At 39.1% G+C, this 23,842-nt stretch overlaps 1 protein-coding gene and 1 long non-coding RNA gene across 7 annotated transcripts; one reads left to right on the top strand and one right to left on the bottom strand.

The window, feature by feature from the left end:
- Nucleotides 1–568: 568 nt before the first annotated feature.
- Nucleotides 569–20,978, top strand: LOC132659670 (uncharacterized). Its single transcript, XR_009600336.1, has 2 exons — nucleotides 569–667; nucleotides 17,557–20,978. It is a non-coding gene; the product is annotated as an uncharacterized LOC132659670 (long non-coding RNA).
- Nucleotides 19,333–22,995, bottom strand: ARL4A (ADP ribosylation factor like GTPase 4A). Of its 6 annotated transcripts, none has more exons than XM_027968345.3 (2): nucleotides 22,812–22,995; nucleotides 19,333–21,685 (listed from the first exon to the last, which is right to left on the bottom strand). In XM_027968345.3, the coding sequence occupies exon 2, from the start codon at nucleotides 21,591–21,593 to the stop codon at nucleotides 20,991–20,993; it is 603 nt and encodes a 200-aa protein (XP_027824146.1). In that variant the 5' UTR covers nucleotides 21,594–21,685; nucleotides 22,812–22,995; the 3' UTR covers nucleotides 19,333–20,990. The 6 variants fall into 6 exon arrangements, with proteins under 6 accessions (XP_027824146.1, XP_042104217.1, XP_042104218.1 ...); XM_042248283.2 differs by having other exon boundaries at nucleotides 19,333–21,682; XM_042248284.2 differs by lacking the exon at nucleotides 22,812–22,995 and adding an exon at nucleotides 22,310–22,733 and having other exon boundaries at nucleotides 19,333–21,682.
- Nucleotides 22,996–23,842: the final 847 nt, after the last annotated feature.

Raw genomic sequence — 23,842 nt, 5'->3', positions numbered from 1 at the left:
AATATTTAAAAAGCAATAGAATTCAATGATTTACCAAATCACTACAAAATACCATTAGCTAGTATATCTGAGCACAAAGGTCTCCCTAAGCCATGTCACAGAATGTTCCTACAGTGGTCTCCATGGCTTGTTAATTATACCCATTGCTCAAGAGTCACGGGCATTAAAGAGGCAAGTCTATCCTGCAATGTTTTATCATCACTGTCATTACTGCTGCTGTTTCCTCAAGCACTTTCAGTAAATGCTTGTCAAGGACTAGTTTAGCTGGAATTTAATCATTATTTTAAAATCACTGGTTATTGTCAGCCTTAATGTTTCTATCACTGAACACAAAGTAATAATACTTATTACCTGTTTCCTGAGACTGTATAATAAAGTTTGTATTATGATTTGCTGAATATTATGCATGATAAAATACTTGTGAAAACATTTTATCAGAGCATTCTTCTGACAAAGCAGTCCAGAAGGAAAATCTCAAAAGAATATCTTCCTTTGATGGCTGTGAAAACAGATTTTCAGAAATTTTTATCTACTTATATGATATTTATCTTTTTTACCAGAGTTATGAGTGAAACCAAAGGGAATGCAAAGAAAGCTCTAAAAGAATGAACATGGTGATTCTGCTGGATTTAGTGACTTTCTGGTTTTAAAATCATCCAAATCCCAAGTAAGTAATGAGAGTTACTTGTACCTATGCTAAATTCCAAAGTGATGACTATGGCAACTTCTCAATATATAGAAGTGAGTCATAAACTGAGGCTTAGGTGTCCCCAAGATGTAAATAGTCTTTGACGTGGCTACTCAAGACATTTTGAGTTTACATGAATTGCCTATGAACTCTGTGAACTCGTAATAAAGAGAGTGTCACTGGACTGTGTTCAAGATATAACCATATGGGCCTCTCATGCAGACTCCACCCTGAGTTTCAACCAGTTTCAACAGGCTTGAATCCTTATCAAGATGTGCTCCAGTACAAATACTCCATGTCAAATAAGGAGAGACCATTGCAGTTGTAAGTAAAACTAGGACTTAGTTTAAGGAATATCTTTATATTATAAAATATATAATGGGGGGAGGGTCAGGAAGATCCCCTTGGAGAAGCAAACGGCTATCCACTCTAGTAATCTTGCCTGGAGAATGCCATGGACAGAGGCTACATTCTGTGAGGTTGAAAGAGTCAGACACACCTGAGCAACTAACACTTTTTTTATGCGGGGGAGGGCTTCCCTGGTGGCTCAGACAGTAAAGAATCTTCCTGCAAAGTGGGAGACTTTTATTCAATCCCTGGGCCAGGAAGATGCCTGGAGAAGGGAATGGCTACCTACTCCAGTACTCTTGGCTGGAGAATTCCATGGACAGAGGTGCCTGGTGGACTACAGTCCACTGGGGTCACAAAGAGTCGGACACAACTAAGTGACTTTCACTTCTAAGCTTAATATAGTATAATATTCAAAAGGTTGTCAATGTAATGCAGGGAAAAAACAACTTTAATGAGTTTTTGATTATATTACTATTGCCTGTTTTATAAAGTCAGAGAACATTTTCTCATTGCAAGTTGATTCTATTTGAAAACTGAGCATCTCAGGTTTTTAAAGACAAGTGTTGAGAAGGTACAATGGCTTTCTAAGTCAGAATCTTGTCAAATCAAATCCCTTATGATTATACAGTAGAAATAACAAGTAGATTCAAGGGATCAGATTTGATAGACAGAGTACCTGAAGAACTATGGAAAAAGATTAGTGGCCTTCTACAGGAGGCAGTGATCAAAATCATCCCCAAGAAAAAGAAATGCAAAAAGGTAAAATGGTTATCTGTCGAGGCCTTATAAATAGCTGAGAAAAGAAGAGAAGTCAAAGGCAAAGGAGAAAAGTAAAGATAATCCATCTGAATGCAGAGTTGCAAAGAATAGCAAGGAGAGATAAGAAAGCCTTCTTCAGTGATCAATGCAAAGAAACAGAAGAAAACAATAGAATGGGAAAGACTAGAGATCTCTTCAAGAAAATTAGAGATACCAAGGGAACACTTCATGCAATGATGAGCATAATAAAGGACAGAAATGGTATAGACTTAACAAATAGAAGATAATAAGAAGAGGTGGCAAGAATACCCAGAAGAACTATACAAAAAAAGATCTTCATGACCCAGATAACCGCAATGGTGTGACCACTCCCCTAGAGCCAGACATCCCTGAGTGTGAAGTCAAGTGGGCCTTAGGAAGGATCACTATGAACAAAGCTAGCGGAGGTGATGGAACTCCAGGTGAGCTATTTCAAATCCTAAAAGATGATGCTGTGAAAGTGCTGCATTCAATATGCCAGCAAATTGGGAAAACTCAGCGGTGGCCCCAGGAACTCGAAAATTTCACTTTTCATTCCAATCCCAAAGAAGGGCAATGCCAAAGATTGTTCAAACTAGCACAAAATGGCACTCATTTCACATGCTAGCAAGGTAATGCTCAAAATCCTCCAAACTAGGTTTCAACAGTACATGAATAGACAACTTCCAGATGTTCAAGCTGGATTTAGAAAAGGCAGAGGAACCAGAGATCAAATTGCCAACATCCGCTGGATCATAGAAAAAGCAAGAGTTCCAGAAAAACCTCTATTTCTGCTTCATTGACTACGCCAAAGTCTTTGACTGTGTGGATCACAACAAACTGTGGAAAATTCTTAAAGAGATGGGAATACTGGAACAGCTTACCTGCCTCTTGAGAAACCTGTATGTCGGTCAAGAAGCAACAGTTATAACCAGACAGGGAACAATGGACTGGTTCCAAATTGGGAAAGGAGTACGTCAAGGTTGTATATTTTCACCCTGCTTATTTAACTTATATGCAGAGTACATCATGTGAAATGCCGGGCTGGAAGAAGCACAAGCTGGAATCAAGGTTGCCAGGAGAAATATTAATAACCTCAGATATGCAGATGACACCACACTTATGGCAGAAAGTGAAGAGGAACTAAAGGGCCTCTTGATGAATGTGAAAGAGGAGAGTGGAAAAAGCTGGCTTAAAACTCACTGTTAAAAAAAGTAAGATCATGGTATTCAGTACAATCACTTCCTGGCAAATAAATGGGGAAACAATGGAAACAGTGACAGACTTTATTTTCTTGGGCTCCAAAATCATTGCAGATGGTGACTGCAGCCATGTAATTTAAAAATGCTTGCTCCTTGGAAGAAAAGCTATAACCAACCTAGACAGCATATTAAAAAGCAGAGACATTACTTTGCTGACAACGGCCTGTCTAGTCAAGGCTATGGTTTTTCCAGTGGTCATGTATGGATGTGAGAACTGGATTATAAAGAAGCCTGAGCACCAAAGAATTGATGCTTTTGAATTGTGGTGTTGGAGAAGACTCTTGAGAGCCCTTTGGACAAAAAGGAGATCAAACAGTCAATCCTAAAGGAAATTAGTCCTGAATATTATTCATTGGAAGGACTGATGCTGAAGCTCCAATACTTCGGCCCCCTGATGCAAAGAGTCAACTCATTGGAAAAGATCCTGATGCTGGGAAAGATTGACGGCAGGAGGAGAAGGGGACAAAAGAGGATGAAATGGTTGGATGGCATCACCAACGCAATGAACATGATTTGAGCAAGCTCTGGGATATGATAAAGGACAGGGAAGCCTGGCGTGCTTAGTCCATAGGGTCACAAAAATTGGGCACAACTGAGTGGAGACTGGACTCAGTTATTGGAACATAGGTTGTATTTCTCTCTAAGATGACTGGGCCAGAAAGCGTGCTGATTCATTCATCTGGGCAGTCTACTTGCACCACATAAAACTGGACCAGTTTCTCCAGCGGCCTCAGCTTCCTTCTGTGGAAGCCATGGAGCAATAACTTTCAATTGGAGAATGATCAAACCAACCCACAGTTCTAGTTTGTTGAGAGGATTAATTAATAATATATGTTTTAAAGACACTTTTTAAAAAAAATTTATTCATTTTTATTTTCTGTGCTGGGTCTTCATTGCCGCACAGCCTTTTTCCTAGCTGTGGGGAGCAGGGGCTGCTCTAGTTGTGATGTGCTGGCTTCTCACTGTGGTGGCTTCTCTGGAGCATGGGCTCTAGGACTGTGGACTTCAGTAGTTGCAATTCATAGGCTCAGTAGTTGGCAGCCCTCGGGCTCTAGGGCACAAGCTCAACAGTTGTGGCGCACAGGCTTAGTTGCTCCAAGGCGTGTGGGATCTTCCTGGATCAGGGATTGAACCCAACTTTCCTGCGCTGGCAGGCAGATTCTTTACCACTGAGCCACAAGAGTAGCCTTTAAAAAAAAAATTAAATTAACTTATTTAATTGGAGGCTAATTACTTTACTGTGGTGGTTTTTGCCATACATGGCCCGGGTATACATGTGGCCCCCAATCCGGAATCCCCCACCACCACCTCCCTAGATATGTTTTGTAATGAAGGATCTTTTCACTGAAATAATATAGATTGAAGTGATTTTTCTGTAAATCCATTTAGTATATATAATGATATAACTGATAGGCACAAAAATCCTAGATTATGGGCCTTATTTGATAACACAAGAAATTTAGTAATAATGACTTTAAAACCACTGAAGAATAGATAATATTTGGAAGAATTATGATACTAAGCAGTGTTGAAGGAATGAAGGAATTAGAAAATTCCCGTTTCTCAACCAATTTAGTAATAACTAATTAGGCAAGAAATAGGAATGGATGCTAGAACTAGCTGATGAGTTTGGCCTGAGGAATAGGATTTTACAGTCTCAAAAATTTCTCTCTGCGAAATAATTACTAATTCCAAAATGTCAAAAAATTCATACTTTTACAGTAGAGAAGCCTCAGAGATACCATCTTATTCAAGTGGTCAAAGTTAACATCACCAGTTAAGAGAACAGATGCTGTAATGAAATTTTTGCATCTTGTTTTATGTCCCTGCATATGTCTTGGATAGTACTTGTATCCTACTGTTGTGAAAATCGTATAAATCTTAGTTATGTTGAGTTGGTTCGTGGCTTTGGGGCTCTACTGTCTCCTTCGACATTTCTGTATATTCACTCTATTAATTTTTGAGAGTCCGGTATTGAATCTCCACCTAAAATTCTTAATTTAGCTAATTTAAAAATAATTCTAATATTTAGTGGTACTCTATGTAACTTTGTTCTGTATTTTCCAAGTCTCTTTTAAATGTGTTATCATGCTTTCATAATTGAAAAAATACAAAAGAGGAAAAAAGTTAACATCATCAGTAATGAAAAAAATCAGTACCATGTGCCACACGATTAGATGCAAGGAAAATCGCACACCAATATTTCTGTGAAATTTTATCCAAAAAAATGCATGACCTGGAGATAATTATGAGGAAAGAGTAGATAAACACAAGTTGAGGATAATGTCTTCATAACAACGGATCTTAAAATCTTCAAAAATGACACATTTGAGAAAGTTAAGGAAAAAAGGAGGAACTCCTCTAGAATAACTGAGACAATAAGGTACCACAATTGATCCTAGACTACGTCCCCTGCCATGAACAGCATTGAGACAACCAGCCAATCTTGGACAAAGTCTCTGGGGAAAGGGTACACAGAAGTTTTTGTACTATTCTTGCAAATTTTCTCTCAGCTTGAAATTGTTCCAACATTAAAAGTGAAAAATTAAAATGTTGTAAAAGTCCTATTCTTTGACTAGGACTCCAGTGATTGAATATCCCAACAGTCAAGTTCAGATAAGAAATAATCTGACACATTTCCATAACCAAGTTTAAACACTGAACACAATGTAAGGGGTGACTCCCCATACACCTCACCTGTGAATCACCAGTGTGTATTGTTATTGTTAGTACTTAACATTCATCCAGCACCCACATTGTTGTACATAATATAGCATAAGTAATGGTTTCCTCAAGGAGTTGTTCTAAAAAATAAAAATTTACATATACATAGGCACATATCTAAATACATTGTTATGAAGGAATGGGAAGTCATGGTTCAGACATCACAAAGACAAAACTAGATTCAGGCTATTCCTCTCCTTTTTATTTCAGGTTAAAGGAGGTACAAGCCCAGGTGTCCACACATTACCAAATCACTGCTCTGTAGTTTGAAAGGAATGATGATGGCATCCTGTTTGTGGTCATGGCCAGCTGAGTGTGACACTACACCTGTGCAACCCCAGGCCACTAACATTTCAGCAAGGCTGTGTAATTAAAGTGGTAACCCATATCAACCAGAAATATTGGTGACTTTCAGGATGCAGCAGAAGCCCTCTGTCCACCTAACTTTCAGTTACAAATGAGGTCAGAGGAACCCAATAAAAGCAGAACCTGGAGAAACTTGGGGAGCTGCCACTTCTCCCTTTAAATCAGAGCTCCCTGAACATTCTGCTCAGTAGCCAGGAGGTACAATTTTAGTGCTGAATCTTGAAAAATCTCTTTAACTCTCTATGACAAAATCTACCCTTTCCTCTTCCAAAATTGTGTTTAAAAGAAACATTTATTATTATATAGAATACAGATTGCCATGTATAGAATTGGTGCAGATATAAATTGAAAAGAACCATAGCTCATTTAAACCATTGAATCTCTGAAATTTATATCAATTGACAGAAAGTCAGGGATTGCAGAGATCTTCTATGCAAATCCTATTATAAGTGGGACACTTTGGAGAAAATTTTATTGGTAAACTAGTAGTAATAATAACTGAATGCTTACTAAGGGCAGGGCAAGATTCTAAATACCAACGCAGAATGATTCTTATAATCCTCATAACACTACAAAAGGGCATATTATTGCTATTCCACTTTATAGTTGAAAATATTGTGACCTAGAAATGGTAAGTAACATCCTAAGTTGCACAGCTGATAAGTGGGCAAACAAGAATTTGAAGGCAGGCAGTTTGGGTCCAGAACCTAAGTTCTTAATGATAATATCATACCACTCTAACTGTTAGAGAGCTTTACAAGTTATCACCACCACTAGTCTAGTCCAGCTTTTTCCAGTCTATATCGGGTCAGAAATTACAACATTTTAAACCCAGGGAATTCAGAATAGTCACTCTAGGATATAAGCCAACCCAGCTATTGTTCAAAAAGTGTTAGCTAAGTTAAAATGACAACAAAAATCAAAATATATTTGAGATGAAACTGAAAATTTAATTTAATAACTGTAAATGTCAGGTAATTAGGACATGGATTAATGAGTACAACATCAACATCAACTTTATTACTTTTTAAGTGACAAAAATCTCTGTTTTCCACACTCTCCAATCCATACCCAGTCTTGTAGGCATACATACATGTATGAAGTAAGTGATTTAAACATTCAGTGTATCTAAAAACATCCCAAATTAAAGATAGAATCCGTAACCCAGGAAACAAATTTTTCTGATTCTTTTTTTAAAATGTTGATTAGATAAATAAGGAATTATAAAGCACAAAACTTTCTTCTATACGTTCTCTTTAAACTTCTCATACCTGTGTGCATGGGTTGTATGTGTATGTGAAATAATGTTAAATCTGTGCATGTGTAAGTAAGCAGGATTCATATTCTAAAACATTCTAAACACTTGTATAGGCCAGTGGTAAACATCTTTGAAAAAAAAATCTTGGACCATCTCTGAAAAACAAGTTCAGCTCAAGCAAATTTGACATCAGTGAGCATGAATAATAATAAAAGTTTTAACTTTTTATCATTTATAATTGAATTAAGTTTTATATGTAGCAGTAACAGGATATAAATACTGGTGTGCACATATAACAAATATAGTCTTGTTAGAATACATCTCTATAACAGAAAACGATGGATCTACTTTCTGAAATTCAAGAGGCCTAGATTCAACATGCAGCTCCACCAAACCATGTGACCTTGAGCAAGTTCCTTAACCATTTCATGCTGACTTGCTCCTCTATAAACTGTGACAATGAAACTCTTTACTTAAAGGATTGCATAGCTAATTTTAAGTCCCAAATCTAGGCCTACAAGAAATAAGATCTTGGGAAAAAGAACCTAACATTACTATGTTAGAGGGGCTTCAGGGACTAAGAATCTACCTGCCAATACAGGAGACGCAAGAGACGTGGGTTTGATTCTTGGGTTGGGAAGATCCCCTGGAGCAGGAATGACAACCCACTCCAGGATGCTTGCCTGGAGAAGTCCAAGAACAGTGGAGCCTGGTGGCTATAGTCAACGGGGTCACAAAGAGCCAGACACAACTGAGCATGCACGTGGAGGCACACAGGGCCTAAGAAAGGGAGATTAAAGCAATACTTGAAGCCAGTAACTAGACAGAATTCAGATCAGAATGGGAACAGTGGAAATGGAGATAAAAGCCGCCTTAGAAGACATTTTATGAGAAGAGATGACAAAAGAAATAACTTAAGATCATCTTAAAATAGGAATCAGATTTATGTCAATTTTTAAAACTGTAGTATTTTTCTATTGCTTCTATAATAAAATTAGTATTTTTCACTCCTCTTCAGACCAAACTTCCAGCTAAGAGAAACTAGAAAAGCTAGACAATTTTTGTTTTTAAATCTATTTGAAAGGATCAGAGAGTTACAAAGACACTGAGGATTTGGAGGAGGGACCCAAAAGGAACAGGAAACCCAGAAAGATAATCTAAATTCTGTTAACTGCCAGTAACAGAAGTAAATTTTCTTGGAGCTGCAAAAACACTGAAACTGTATTTATAATGTATGGTAGTCAGTCAGAATAAAACCAGAAACATAAAAGGTATTAAATTAAATACAAAACGTGATTAAAAAAACAGAAGACAAACAGCCTCCCAGATAACCAAATGTTGGTGTTATTAATACCTGACAGGCACTTCCAGCCATATATTCAATAAGCTCAACAAATCCCAAGCAAAAGAGATATAAGAAAACCCTCCCTAGGCACACTGTCAAACTGCAAAAATTAAACAAACAAACAAAAAACTTGCATGCAGAGAATAAGACATACAACTTTCAATAAAAAGCAAAAATTATACTAAGAGCTAACCTCCCAACAAGAACAATGGAAGCAAGAAGACAATAGAATGACTTGATTTAAAGTAACAAAAAAAACCCAAACAAACTCAAACCCAAAACTGCTAACCTAAAATTCTATCACACAATCAAAATGTCCTTTAACAAAAGCAAAATAAGTATCATCAGAAACCAAAAATGGATGGATTTGCTAACAGCAGATCATACTGGAGAAAATATTAAAGGAAGTTCTTTAGGCAGAAGGAAAATGATCCCAAATTATATCTCAAGAGATGCAATAAAAAATGGAGAGCAAAAAAGAAAAAATATGCAACAAATAGGTACTTGGAGGTTCTCAAAGCTGTAGAACTAAAATATACAACAGTAATAACTCATATATCACAAGGAGGGTAAATATAGTTAAGAGTGTTCTATCTTTTAAACAAGAAGGAACTACTATATGGCACATGGGACTCTGGTCACTGTTGCCCGGCAGCCTGGAGGGTAGGGGAGTTTGGGGGAGAATGGATACATGTGCATGTACGGCTGAGTCCCCTTCACTGTTTACCTGAAACTAACAACACATTGTTAATCGGCTATATTCCAATTTAAAATAAGTTAAGAAGAATTTCTTTTTAATTTAAGAAATGTTTTATTTTTTGTATTGTCCAAGAAGTGGAATTGGCAGAAGTACTAATTTATTTTAGGCTTCAGTAAATCAAGGATGCATGTGGTAATTATGGTAATCACAAAAAAATAGTAGAAGAATTTGTACCAAAGTTCATAGAGGGGAAAGTAATAAAAATGCTTGAAAAGAAGCAGGGAAAGGATATTAAAAGGAAACAGAAATAGTCAAACAAATGCAAAAATATAGTAGATTTAAAGGCAGCAGTAATTTGCAATTAAGTACATAAAGAGTAAATAAAAGCAAACTAAGTACTTCATTCAAGACATCACTTGGGCTTCCCTGGTGGCTCAAACAGTTAAAGAATTCGCATGTGACGTAGGAGACCTGGGTTTGATCCCTGGGTCAGGAGGATCCCCTGGAGAAGAGAACGGCAGTCCACTCCAGTATTTCTGCCTGGAGAATTCCATGGACCGAGGAGCCTGGCAAGTTATAGTCCATAGGGTTGCAAAGAGTCAGACACAACTGAGCAACTAAGCATTGTGGATAAATATCTTCTCCTGGTCTTTCAGCTTCACATCCGGCCACTCTTTCTTTTCTCACTAGTTCTCACCATACTAGTTTACACTCAGTTCTCAAATACACTAAATGATTTTTCATGTCACGTCCTTCGCATATACTGTTCCCTCTGCCTGAAATGCTTTTTCCTCTAGTCTTCCCATAGCTCTTCAGATAGATCTGAAAAATCTTCAAGTACTTTATGAAAAGGAAGTCAGTCACAAGGTTTTCTACTCCTCAGCTTTTTGTTTCCTTCATAGCACTTTTCACATTTTATATTTATATTGTTAACTAATTTCTGACTAAGCTTCATTCATCTGTAAATTATGTACATATGTGAGTGTTTAGTACATGCATGTGCCATGGAGTGTTTCAAGGGCTAAGGATATAACAAGGGATAAATTCCCTGTCCTAGTGGACCTACTTTCTAGTACAGGATATTATCACCATGTTAAGGTGAGAAGGCTGAATGAAGTAACTTGCATTCAGGCACACAGCAGATATATAATGTCAAGACCATGATTTAAACTCACCCTGTAAAATTTAAAACAAGCACCCATCTTTTAGCATGAAAAGCTGTTGACAGATTGACCAAGGACCATCTTTGTCTACCAAAAGGAAAGAAGGAAAGTGCTTTACTTATTTGAATAATCACATGTGTAAAGGATTTAGTATAATCCATTTGGCATGGCCCATTTTCTTCAGGTATTGCTCCTATTATATGCCTTTGATATTTCCTTATCATACCTGTTAGTCCCAAAATAACTGGCTATGATCATGATAACTCAAGATTCCTAAAAGGATTACAGAAAAGCAACAGTATACTTAGTACTTCTTAGTACTTCTCTAAATCTCTAAGCGGTCTCTATCTTTTGTGAGATGAGCAGAACTCCCTAAGAACTTCTAAAACATTTTATGCCACTTAGCATAAGGTATATGCAAGTTCACAAGAAAGAAAATTACTCAATCCTTTTCCCTGAGCTCTCTAATTTTCCCTAGGTCATCTGGTGTAAAACATTCCTGGGTGAGACAGTTTCTCAGTTTACTTAGTTAGACATCAATGTCAAGCAATGAAAAGTATTTTACCATATAGAAGAAAAAGGATCAAAGGTAACCAGGTAAATCTCTCCTAGGCCAGTCCTACTTATGATTCTTTTATTCCCACCACTGTAAGAAGTACCCCTCTGTCATGTCCAATAAAGCAATGGTTTCCAAATCTGGCTGATCTAAGTGTGTTAAAAACCTAGGAAGAGTTGGAATATAAATTACTGGCTTCATCCCCAAGAGATCTGATTCACAGTGTCTGAGCTGGACTCTAGGGATATTAAAATGGTCCTTAAGCCAATCTGAAGTCCAGTGTGGAAAAACGTTATTCTAGGGAATTCCATTTTGTCTTTGATCCATTTCAGGGCATCTATAGATAGATGACAGATTTACAGATAGTGATGGAGAAGGGAATGGCAAACCACTTCAGTATTCTTGCCTTGAGAACCCCATGAACAGTATGAAAAGGCAAAAAGACAGGACACTGAAAGATGAACGCCCCAGGTCGGTAGGTGCCAATATGCTACTGGAGATCAATGGAGAAATGACTCCAGAAAGAATGAAGAGACGGAGCCAAAGCAAACACAACACCCAGCTGTGGATATGACTAGTGATAGAAGCAAGGTCCAATGCTGTGAAGAGCAATATTGCATAGGAACCTGGAATGTTAGGTCCATGAACCAAGGCAAATTGGAAGTGGCCAAACAGGAGATGGCAAGAGTGAACATCAACATTTTAGGAATCAGAGAACTAAAATGGACTGGAATGGGTGAATTTAACTCAGACGACCATTATATCTACTACTGTGGGCTAGAATCCCTTAGAAGAAATGGAGTAGCCATCATAGTCGACAAAAGAGTACTAAATGCAGGACTTGGATGCAATCTCAAAAAAGACAGAATGATCTCTCTTTGTTTCAAGGGCAAACCATTCAATATCACCCTAATCCAAGTCTATGCCCCAACCAGTAATGTTGAAGCTGAGGTTGAATGCTTCTATGAAGACCTACAAGACCTTCTAGAACTAACATCCAAAAAGATGTCCTTTTCATTATAGGGGACTGGAATGCAAAAGTAGGAAGTCAAGAAATACCTGGAGTAACAGGCAAATTTGGCCTTGGAGTACAGAATGAAGCAGGGAAAAGACTAATAGAGTTTGCCAAGAAAATGCACTGGTCATAGAAAACACCCACTTCCACAACACAAGAGAAGACTCTACACAGGGACATCACCAGATGGTCAACACCAAAATCAGACTGATTATATTCTCTGCAGTCAAAGATGAAGGAGCCCTATACAGTCAGCAAAAACAAGACTGGGAGCTGACTGTGATTCACATCATGAACTCCTTATTGCTAGATTCAGACTTAAATGGAAGAAAGTAGGGAAAACCACTAGACCTTTCAGGTATGACCTAAATCAAATCCCTTACAAGTATACAGTGGAAGTGAGAAATAGATTTAAGGGCCTAGATCTGATAGATAGAGTGCCTGATGAACTATGGATGGAGGTTCGTGACATTGTACAGGAGGCAGGGATCAAGACCATCCCAGAGAAAAAGAAATGCAAAAAAGCAAAATGGTTGTCTGAGGAGGCCTTACAAAGAGCTGTGAAAAGAAGAAAAGTGAAAGGCAAAGGAGAAAAGGAAGGATACATCCATCTGAATGCAGAGTTCCAAAGAATAGCAAGGAGAGATAAGAAAGCCTTCCTCAGCTATCACTGCAAAGAAATAGAGGAAAACAACAGAATGGGAAAGACTAGAGATCTCTTCAAGAAAATCAGAGATATCAAGGGAACATTTCATGAAAAGATCAGCTCAATAAAGAACAGAAATAGTATGGATATAACAGAATCAGAAGATATTAAGAAAAATGGCAAGAATACACAAAACAGATCTTCACAACCGAGATAATCACGATGGTGTGATCACTCACCTAAAGCCAGACATCCTGGAAGGTGAAGTCAAGTGGGCCTTAGGAAGCATCACTACAAACAAAGCTAGTGGAGGTGATGGAATTCCAGTTGAGCTGTTTCAAATCCTGAAAGATGATGCTGTGAAAGTGCTGCACTCAATATGCCAGCAAATTCGGAAAACTCAGGCCACAGGACTGGAAAAGGTCAGTTTTCATTCCAATCCCAAAGAGAGGCAATGCCAAAGAATGCCCAAACTACCACACAATTGCACTCATCTCACGTGCTAGTAAAGGAATGCTCAAAATTCTCCAAGCCAGGCTTCAATAGTATGTGAACCGGGAACTACCGGATGTTCAAACTGGATTTAGAAGAGGCATAGGAACCAGAGATCAAATTGCCAACATCCGTTGGATCAAAAAAGCATGAGTTCCAGAAAAATATCTATTTCTGCTTTATTGACGATGCCAAAGCCTTTGACTGTGTGGATCACAACAAACTGTGGAAAATTCTAAGAGAGATGGAAATACCAGATCACCTGACCTGCCTCTCGAGAAATCTGTATACAGGTCAGGAAGCAACAGTTAGAACTGGACATGGAACAACAGACTTGTTCCAAACAGGAAAGGGAGTACGTCAAGGCTGTATATTGTCACCCTGCTTATTATTTATATGCAGAGTACATCATGAGAAATGCTAGGCTGGAGGAAGCACAAGCTGGAATCAAGACTGCCAGGAGAAATATCAATAACCTCAGATATGCAGATGACACCACTCTTACGGCAGAAAGTGAAGAGGAACTAAAGAGCCTCTTGATGAAAGTGAAAGAAAAGAAGAGAGTGAAAAAGTTAGCTTAAAGCTAAACATTCAAAAAACTAAGATCATGGCATCCGGTCCCATCACTTCATGGCAGATAGATGGGGAAACAGTGGAAACAGTGGCTGACTTTATTTTTCTGAGCTCCAAAATCACTGCAGATGGTGATTGCAGCCATGAAATTAAAGGACGCTTACTTCTTGGAAGGAAAGTTATGACCAACCTAGACAGCATATTAAAATGCAGAGACATTACTTTGCCAACAAAGGTCCATCTAGTCAAGGCTATGGTTTTCCCAGTAGTCATGTATGGATGTGAGATTTGGACTATAAAAAAAGCTGAGCACCAAAGAATTGATGCTTTAGAACTGTGGTGCTGGAGAAGACTCTTGAGAGTCCCTTGGACTGCAAGGAGATCCAACCAGTCCATCCTAAAGGAGATTGGTCCTGGGTGTTCTTTGGAAGGACTGATGCTAAAGCTGAAACTCCAGTACTTTGGCCACATCATGTGAAGAGCTGACTCATTGGAAAAAACCCTGATGCTGGGAAAGACTGAGGGTGGGAGAAGGAGACAACAGAAAATGAGATGCTTGAATGGCATCACCAACTCAATGGACATGAGCTTGAGTAAACTCCGGGAGTTGGTGATGGACATGGAGGCCTGTCATGCAGTCAGTCCATGGAGTCGCAAAGAGTTGGAGACAACTCAGCGACTGAACTGAACTGAACTGAACTAATAGGTTAAGGGAAACAAGCAGTTCTCATTTTAATATTTAAATATACACCAGTCCACTGGAAGCCTACAGTTTCTAAACACTTGCTACTCAGTTATTCAGTTTCTACATTAAAAAGAAAAAAAAATAATGACTATTCATATTCTTGCTGACATTACATAGAGCTGCAATAGGAAGGTAAGAGTTCTTTTACAACCAGAGACCATTTTATATCAGATGTTTCCCAATGCAAACTACAAGATCTTCAATTTTCACCATACAATTCTGCAAAGTATAGGTCTCAATCTAAAACTGAAAAATAAAAATTGCCTAGAAAAGCATTTTTCTTGAATGAGGAAAATATTCATGTTGTTTAATTTATAAGAGAGGCTTCCAAATTATGGTATGTAAATTATTTTTAATTCCAAGTGTTTTTTTTTTTTTTTTTGGCTGTGCCAGGTGGCTTGTGAGATCTTAATTCCCTAATCAGGGATTGAACCCTTGTTCTTGGCAATTAAAATGTGGAGTTCTAACCACTGGATTGCCAAGGAATTCCCAGTTATATCAGATATATTGGAATAATTGTATATATGAAGTAAGCCAGAGTCAACATTTCTAAAAGCAAATAAAAGATTTTGTGAAACAAATGTACCTACACATGTACCAGCTGGTGGTAGCCAAACATGAAAAAAATTTTTTTTTACTATAGCTCCCTAGTAACCTAAGGACAAAAGAAACTACAACTATTGCTAAACCACTTACAGTAATTGTATTGTGTTAGTATTGTTATTATTTTGAAAACATAATGAGATTAGAGTGGAATAAAGGAAAGAAATAAGCATGTATCACTGGTAACTAGGATTTGGGACATAAGTGAAAAGAGGTAATAAGCAGTATGACTGAGATTAGGTAAAGATGCTACCATTTTGAATTTCAAGCTTGGAACAGAAATTATCAATGTGAATTAATGATATATCTTTTTTGAACAACAAAAAAAAGTCCTATTCCATTCACTGAAAAGGCCTAGAAATGATGCAAACCCAGTGGGGTATACAGAGGACTCACTCTACTTTTTCCCACTAAAAGAAACAAGGAATTTTAGAAAAACCATAAGGCAGAAATTTCTTGTAAAACCAAAAAGTAAAGAAATTATTAAAGATTACCAGAGTTAAGTCAAAGGACTCAGTTCTCCGAAGACAGGACAATTAAAGCATAAACAGGGATAATAACTACGGAGGGTTGAAATACATCAAGTTCAAATGGGTAAAGTTATAATTATATTCAAGGGCCTCCCAGGTGGTGCAGTGGTAAAGAATCTACCGGCCAGTTGAGGAGCTGTGGGTTCAATTCCTGGGTCAAGATCCCTTGAGGAAGGAAATGGCAACCCACTCCAGTGTTCTTGCCAGAGAAATCCCACTGAGAGAGGAGCCTGGTGAGCTACAGTCAGTCCATGGGGTTGCACAGGACTGAGCATTGGTGCGCACACCTTGCCTTTCCTGTAAGAACTAAACTTCAGGATAAGCAAGTCATCGCTGGGAGAAAGTTTCTTATCAGCCAGTCCTGTCCAACGCAATAGCCACATTCATCTGTGGGCTATTTAATAAAATTTAAAATTATAGAACTTTCCTGGCAGTCCCGTGGTTAAAACTTTGCCTTCCAATGCAGGGGGCGCAGATTTGATCCCTGGTCAGGAAGCTAAGATCCCCCATGCCTTGCAGCCAAGAAACCAAAACATAAAACAGAAACAATACTGTAACAAATTCAATAAAGACTAAAAATGGTCCATATAAAAAAAATCCTAAAAAACAAAAAAATTATGTTCCTCAATCACACCAGCCACACTTCAAACATTCAATAACCACATGAGGCTAGGGGCTACCACAATGGATAGTGTAGATACAAATTCTTTCTGTCATCACTATATCATTAGATATAGTTGTTTAAGACAATTTCCATCAATGACCACTACCAGCACAAAAAGGGACAGACATGCTACCTATGGGTCAAAGTATAAAATATTACCTTTAAAGTGGTCTTGGGGAAACAAAGAAAAGTGAGAGTCCATACAAAGAACATGTTAAACACCAAAAGGGAGACGCATTCAGCAAGATCTCGAGTGTGGGAAACTATACAAAAATAAAATTGCAATGTGGGGGAGGGGGAGGGAAGGGACAGAAAGAATAAGGAGACAGGGAGAGGGAGGAAGAGAGGAAGAATGGGGTTTGGGGGGACAGGAACAAGAGAAAGGATGTATACAGACATATCAACCAATCACACTACATGTACAATTACTGATTGAATCTTGATTGCAAAAAACTTGTATAAATTTTCATCCGGGAAATATAAACACTGAATAGATATCTGATTACTCTGAAGTAGTAGTATTAGCTTTTTTTTTTTTTTTAACATGCAATGATATTGAGATTGTGTTGTTTTTTCTTTTTTAAGGGTGCTTATCTTTTAGAGACACATACCAAAATATTTATAAATAAAATTTCTAGGACTCACTTCAAAATAATACAGGGGTAGGGAAAGAAGAAAGGGGACAGAGAAAGATGGGAAAACAGACAAAATGAGACTGACCAAAAGTTGATCATTGCTGAAAGTAATCCTTGAGAGATACCTGTGTGTTCATTATGTATTCTACTTTTGCATAAGCTTGAAATTTGTCATCATAAAAAGTTAAAAGATTTATTTTAAAACTAGAGCATCATTGAAATGAATCAACTTCAGCATCTCTCCTCAACCACCCATGTTTTAGGAGGCTGAACTTAAGATATTTATCACAGTTCACAAGCAAAGCTCTCTTTTGTTTACATGCATGTGGATAGATAAAAAGGTGTAGGATGTGATACTTACTTATTGAGTTCTTACCAAATGCTTGGTGGTAATGTGCTAAATAATTCATATTGTTTCATTCAATCTTCTCCAAATTCTACGCAGTTATCTTTATTTTACCAGGAAGAAATTCACACCATAAGAAGTTTCAAAGAACTTGCCAGAAGGTCCCCTGGGTAACAGCCTCTCCAGCCAGGACTTGAACGCCCATCTAACCTCAAATCTCGTATGCTGTTTTTAGAAACAGTACACCTAACATCCCCCTAAACGAGTCTCCCAGATAGGTATTCTTACATTTCTATCTTACAGTCATAGAACCTGACACACGCTTCAGCTGTGGTGTGTTGAGACTATCATCTCTGGTTGTCACGTATTTTAATACGAACTTTATGATTAGTTTTACATGGTACATTGGTTCATGTTAAGCTTTAAACATCCCTGTCTCTCATGTAATTTGTAACTGAATCTGGTATCTAAATCACCTTGCTCTCACTCTATTCAAGCTGATTCTTTGAAACTAAGTGTCGTATTTAATATTCTGCTGAAGTCCTACTGTGGTAAAATACACATAAAATTTTCTATTCAGTTATTTTTAGATGTATAATTCAGTGACTATTTAGAATAGTCACTAAATGTTGCACAAACATCACTTCTCCCACAGGATGTTCTGCTAAATTTAAACCCTAAATGCAAAATTCCAACCTCAAATGATGGTATACTCAAGATTCCAAGTTCTTTTAACTAAATATTGACTGTTACATCATCAAAAGTTTAAAGAAACATTCTTTTGCATCTTTGTTATTACTGAAGAAACCATTTTGCTTACATCATTGATGAAATTCTACTAAATAGAACCCTGCAACACTCTACCTTCTAAAGACCTCTTTCCAGGTCAACATGAATAATTAATCAAACATTCTTTAAGTGTCAAATGCCTTGTACAGACAAAAACATTTCACATCCCCTCTTTCCCTCTTTTCAGAATCCATCATCCTTCTATACGTACATATATATATTTATACTAATAACTTCATCTTTGGCTTCTAATGTATTTTTCCATGATTACTTCTTAGTAATCTTTGCTGGCTATTTAAGCATATAACTTTTTCTTTTCTAAATGTTTATAATCTAATTTAGAGCAACTATGGACATTTAAAATTAAGTCTAAGTATCAAAATCTTTTTTAAAAAAACATTTTTGATAGCAATTTAGATTTAGCCACTGCAGTTCTTAATATTTGGTATTAAATCAAATAAATTCAAATACAACGAAATACTTTAGAAACATACTTTAGAAAAGGTGTACCTTAATAATAAAAAAAATAGATATAAAAGTACTGTCGAAAATCCTCAGGGTTTATTTCAAGACTCCTTTTTATCCTATCCTATACTATCAACAGCTAAAATAGGTGGTGAAGAAACTGAACTTAGCAAACTGGAAAATTGTATGAGTTTTCTAGTTGAAAATGTGTTTTATAAATAAAAACTAGTACAGTGTCCACACCATTTTCTTTTCTTATTGTTCACTAAATATGAAATTCTTAGATACTGTAGATTTGCTTATCAAGTTCTTGCAAAGTAAGACTAACACCTAAACCCTCAAGAGATAATTTTACTGTTTTACACAGAACTACGTACAGGAAGGCTGAAAACCTAAATTGATTCAGATTTCTTCTCAGCAAGCTTTACTAATCCATCCTAGATCTAGTGATGTATAGAGCATACATCATGATCTCAGAGTGAGGGTAATAAAAAAGGCTCTCCAGGAAAACCACTTCCTAGCGCCTGTGTCACATGACTATAGGACCATGTAACCCAGCTTTCAAGGTTGTTTTCAACTACTAATGAGTAAATATCAAAAGTGTAAATATATACATTACAACTCAAAGCCAAACACTTCTCCTATTGCCTCATGTAGTTTATTGGTAGTTATTATCCACATTTCTATAAATATAAACATTCTAAGTGACTGTCACTAGTGCAGGTATTAATACACTTAACACGTGAAGGCTCCACAAGAAGCTACTTCATTTTGTGTGTAACAAAAACCAAGTTTCCAAAAACTCCATTTTTTAAAAAAAAAGCAAAAGTAACAACAACAAAAAACCAACCCAAAACCAAACCCTGCTAGCAAAGTGCATTTCTTTTGGTTATCTTCAAAACAAATAGGTGTTGGCTTTAACACACAGAAATCATGTTGATTTGCTAACATGTCATCACGGGAAGCAAGTCTTCACTTGCAGATAAGAATTAGGTAAAGGTTTGCCCTCCTTTTAATTTAGAGCATTTTTTGGAGTCCAACATAAACAGCGCTAGTGAATTTTCACAGAACACAGCTTTCCTACTTTCCCCTTCATTTTCTATAATCGTAATTCTTATCTGCAGTACTGTATCATTTCTCTCTACCTTATAATAAAGACTAGACTGCCTGCATAACACTGTTCAGTTTGTAAACAAAAAAATTAAAGCTCAGAGCACATAAGGATATCGCTTACATTTTCACTGCACAGTGCATTAGGTGGTGTTTATAAAGCTGCTCTTCTCAAAACACTACAAAAATATATGAAAAACCACATCTGTGTTTAGCCAGCAAATAGAACAAATAATTTACAACTGGAATACTTTAGAGACCAGGTATTGTAATTACATCCTCTTGACTGAATTCATCAATTGCTTTCTTCATAAATCCATATACATATCAAAGCTTATGCATTTAAGATTAGTCTACATGCCCAAATCTACTATATGAAAGAGTTACTTTAGGTTCTTCAACTGAAAGTAATTCTGACAACAAAATATTTCCACAGCCCTAAGCCCCCCAAAAGGTGTTTAAAACCTGACCGTGTAAAAAGATGCATAGCTGTTTCTAAAAAGTAAAAGACTATACACCAAAACATGCTTTGTCAGAAAAGCTAACCCATGCACTTGAATATGCCCTAAACACCTTTTTATTATTTGAAGTCAGACCAACTTAAACATCGTCTAGAATTAACATATAGCATTACAGTATTTAATTCCAGAAAATGTCAAGATTCATTTGGCCAAATCTTAAGAAACCAACACTTCCTCCTTGTCCCTGACTGGTTGGACCAATGTGATCAATATAACTGTATATATAACAATCTACTTTAACATTTCCTTTCATTAGCACTTTATCTTAACATACAAAGCCTTGCATACAATTTCTTTGCAAAGGCTTCCCCCGACCCACAAAGATGTAAGCACAAAACACCAGGCAGACAATCTTCAAAGTTTTATTTCACTAACTTCAGGTCAACTTTCCCCAACTGTTTTCTGGTCAATTTTCTATCCTTGCTTTTCTTCCCCAAAGGGCAGTACCAGAAGATTCGTGGGGTAGGGAGAGAGACCATTTGAAGAAGCACTGCATTTACTCATCTTCCAAAAGGCAACAGAGTTGGACATCTGATTGTTCAACAAAACAAAGCTTTAACAGCATCCAGGAAGGCAGGCAGGCAAACCAGGCTGAAGACACTCTTCCACTTGACAAAATCAGACCAGAGAAAACCTACTCCACACAGATATAAACGGTATCACCATTCATCTTTTCTTTTTCTGTTGCCGCAACATTTTTCTTCTTTTAATTATCATATCATGTAGTTTCTCAAGTCCTTCCTTCAGTCCATCGCCTATGATCGCACAGGTGGGCTGCAAATGCCAGGGCGTTGATGAGCTCAGTTCACCCATTGCTAACAATTTCTCAATTTCTGAGAGAGACAGTGAGTTCCTCAGGTCTTGTTTGTTAGCAACTATAAGCACAGGGACCCCTTGATTTTCTGATATCCTTGTTATTTTATGAAGTTCAGTTTTAGCTTCTTCCATCCTTTCAACATCAACAGAGTCCACGACAAACACAATGCCATCTGTGCATCTGGTGTATGACTTCCACAGTGGCCTTAACTTCTCCTGACCACCTACATCCCAGAAGTGGAAAGTGACTGTTTTAGAATTTCCCAAGGTTACCTTAATTTTTTCCGTGTTAAACCCTTTGGTAGGCACGGTATTTACAAATTCATTGAACTGCAGCCTGTATAACACGGTTGTCTTTCCAGCACAGTCCAAGCCCAGGATGACAATGTGAAAGGACTGAAATGAAGGCAGGCTGGACAGGATAGAAGTCTGGTCTGACAGTCCATTCCCCATTTCCAGTTGCAGAGAAGTGTTCCAAATTGAAAAATGCTTTCTTCTTACTCTTTTAAGAACTTCTCTTCCCAGGAGATCCAGCTACCAGACTGCTGAGGGGGAAAATGAATGTTATTCTTGTGAAATAATGTACAACTGTTCTCTCTTCCTGATAAAATAAGCGACACGAGGAACTTGATAAATAAAAGTTGCCTCAGTAAACAAACCAAATGAGATAAGAATCATAGGCAAACCGAGGCGAACGACAGAATAAGCACTGCCACTCAAATTCTTTAACATTCACTGAAATTACAGTAATATGTACTTTACTCCTCTGGGTCCCTAGATCTCAGAGACCTCATATGGAGACAATCTACCAGCAACTGGTCCAAGTCGCAGTAACCACGTAAATGCCTTTTTTTGGCAGAAAATTTTAACACATAATCTGATCTTCAGGATCTAATTCCACAAGCTTAACAGCATACCCAAGGTCACTATTATCTTACGCCCGCCACCCCCTCCCAAAATACAACGTTCTCACCTCCTGAATTGGAGCGTGGGTCCAAATGAGAAAGCATTGGTAGGCTTCTTGACACTGGGGCGGACGAGCACCCCACGCCCGCTCAGCTAAGCTCTCCAGGAAGCTCTGGCGGTTGCAGCACTAGAAACCTTGGTTCCAGACTCGAACCACGCCCACCCCCCACGGCCCACCCCCGAGCCCGAATCCCATTGGTCACCTGAGTCAGCGCGTCCACGCCACGCCAGGCCCCGCGCCCTAATTGGTGAGAGTAACTGCCGCTCCAAGCGCGGCGAAGTCGGGCTCTCCCTCAGACCAAAAGCACCACCTGTTGCCCTCGAGTTAGAAAACAAGGCGCCTGCAGAGGGAGCCGAGCGACCCCTGTAGGGGAAAGGGAGACTCGCCGGCCAGCGAGGTCCCCGCCGCCCCGCTCGCTCCGCCCGCCCGGGCGCACCTGCAGCGCAGCCCAAGGACGCCGCGCCGAGGTGCTCACATCCGAGGCCCGCGGTCACCGCCGGCATGTTAACTCCTCCTCTGGCCGGAGTGTCCTGGCTACGGCCGCGCGGGTCCCCAGCCTTGAGTGATCCCGACCTGGTGCACCCGCCGGGGAAGGCCCGCCGTCCTCGCAGCACGATCCCTCGTCTGTTTCCCTCCGCACCCGGCCGGCAGGTCTCCCTCAGCAGGGCGTGGCCACATCAGTTGCCCGTCCCGCGGCGGCTCACCTGACTAAATGTCCTTCCCTCGTCCGGATCCAGCGTGGCTCTCTGCCACTCGGGAGTGCCTTGGTGCCAGCGGGAGGGCGCCAGCGAGGCCTGGGCGGTGGCAGGGGACGAGACGCCGCTTCCAGGGGCGCTGACCCGGCGCCGGGCAGCCCTAACGGTGCTCTGCCGACCGCCCCCGGCGCCTGCCGGGGCCCCGCCCCCTTCCCGTGCTCGCCCGGACGCGGGCCAGTGGGGGGCGCGCCGGAGCCGGGTCTCCTAGCAACGGCAAAACAGGGTCAAGTTCAAACCGACCGGGGAGCTGGCTAACGGCGGGCGGGTGTGGTGGGGTTTCCGGTCTCAACCCCTAGAGCCGCAGCTGTTTCAGAAGCTTGCTGCAGCCGGCCGCTATCTTTGGGCGGGCATCTTTTAGCTTCAGGGCATCCTATGGCGTTCTCGGGGCGGTGGCCGGTGACTCGGGGTCAGGGATTTCAGAGGACTCCGGACGGGCGGGCCCCTTTATGTAATGGGGTGACGTGGACGTGCCCCAGTAGCTGCCCGCAGAGTCCTGGGCCAGACCGACGTCTGTAACACATCCTCCTCACGCTGAGCAAATAAATGCTCTCTGCCACGTGATCCTAGCAACATCTCGGTGAGGTGGCGACAGGTAGAAATAGGCCGATTTTTACAGATGAGGAAATCCTCTCGCTGTTTCAGGTAATCCAAGGAAAATTAGTAGTGGTCCTGAAATTTATCCGCTAATCACTAAATCCATAATACTTTCCACTGGATAAGTTTGACTCATTGCAACAGTGTGCTTGACCCATAAATGTGCAAGTATTTATTGAACACTTTACAGCAGTAGGCACAATTCTGTGTGTCTGGGAATAGAATGGTGAGCAAATCAGACCTTGTCTTCACACTCGTGAAATATTGAAGTCCGTGAGAGAAAAAGAAAGTAACCAAATATCCACATGAATAAATGTAATTGCAAAACATGATCACTGAAATTCAGAGTACTTATAACAACAATTAAGGAGGAGTACTGATAAAGA

Source organism: Ovis aries, chromosome 4, assembly GCF_016772045.2.
Source record: "Ovis aries strain OAR_USU_Benz2616 breed Rambouillet chromosome 4, ARS-UI_Ramb_v3.0, whole genome shotgun sequence".
NCBI lineage: Eukaryota > Metazoa > Chordata > Mammalia > Artiodactyla > Bovidae > Ovis > Ovis aries.
Note: the sequence above shows the minus strand (reverse complement) of the source record. Positions and strands in the feature narration are given on the sequence as shown.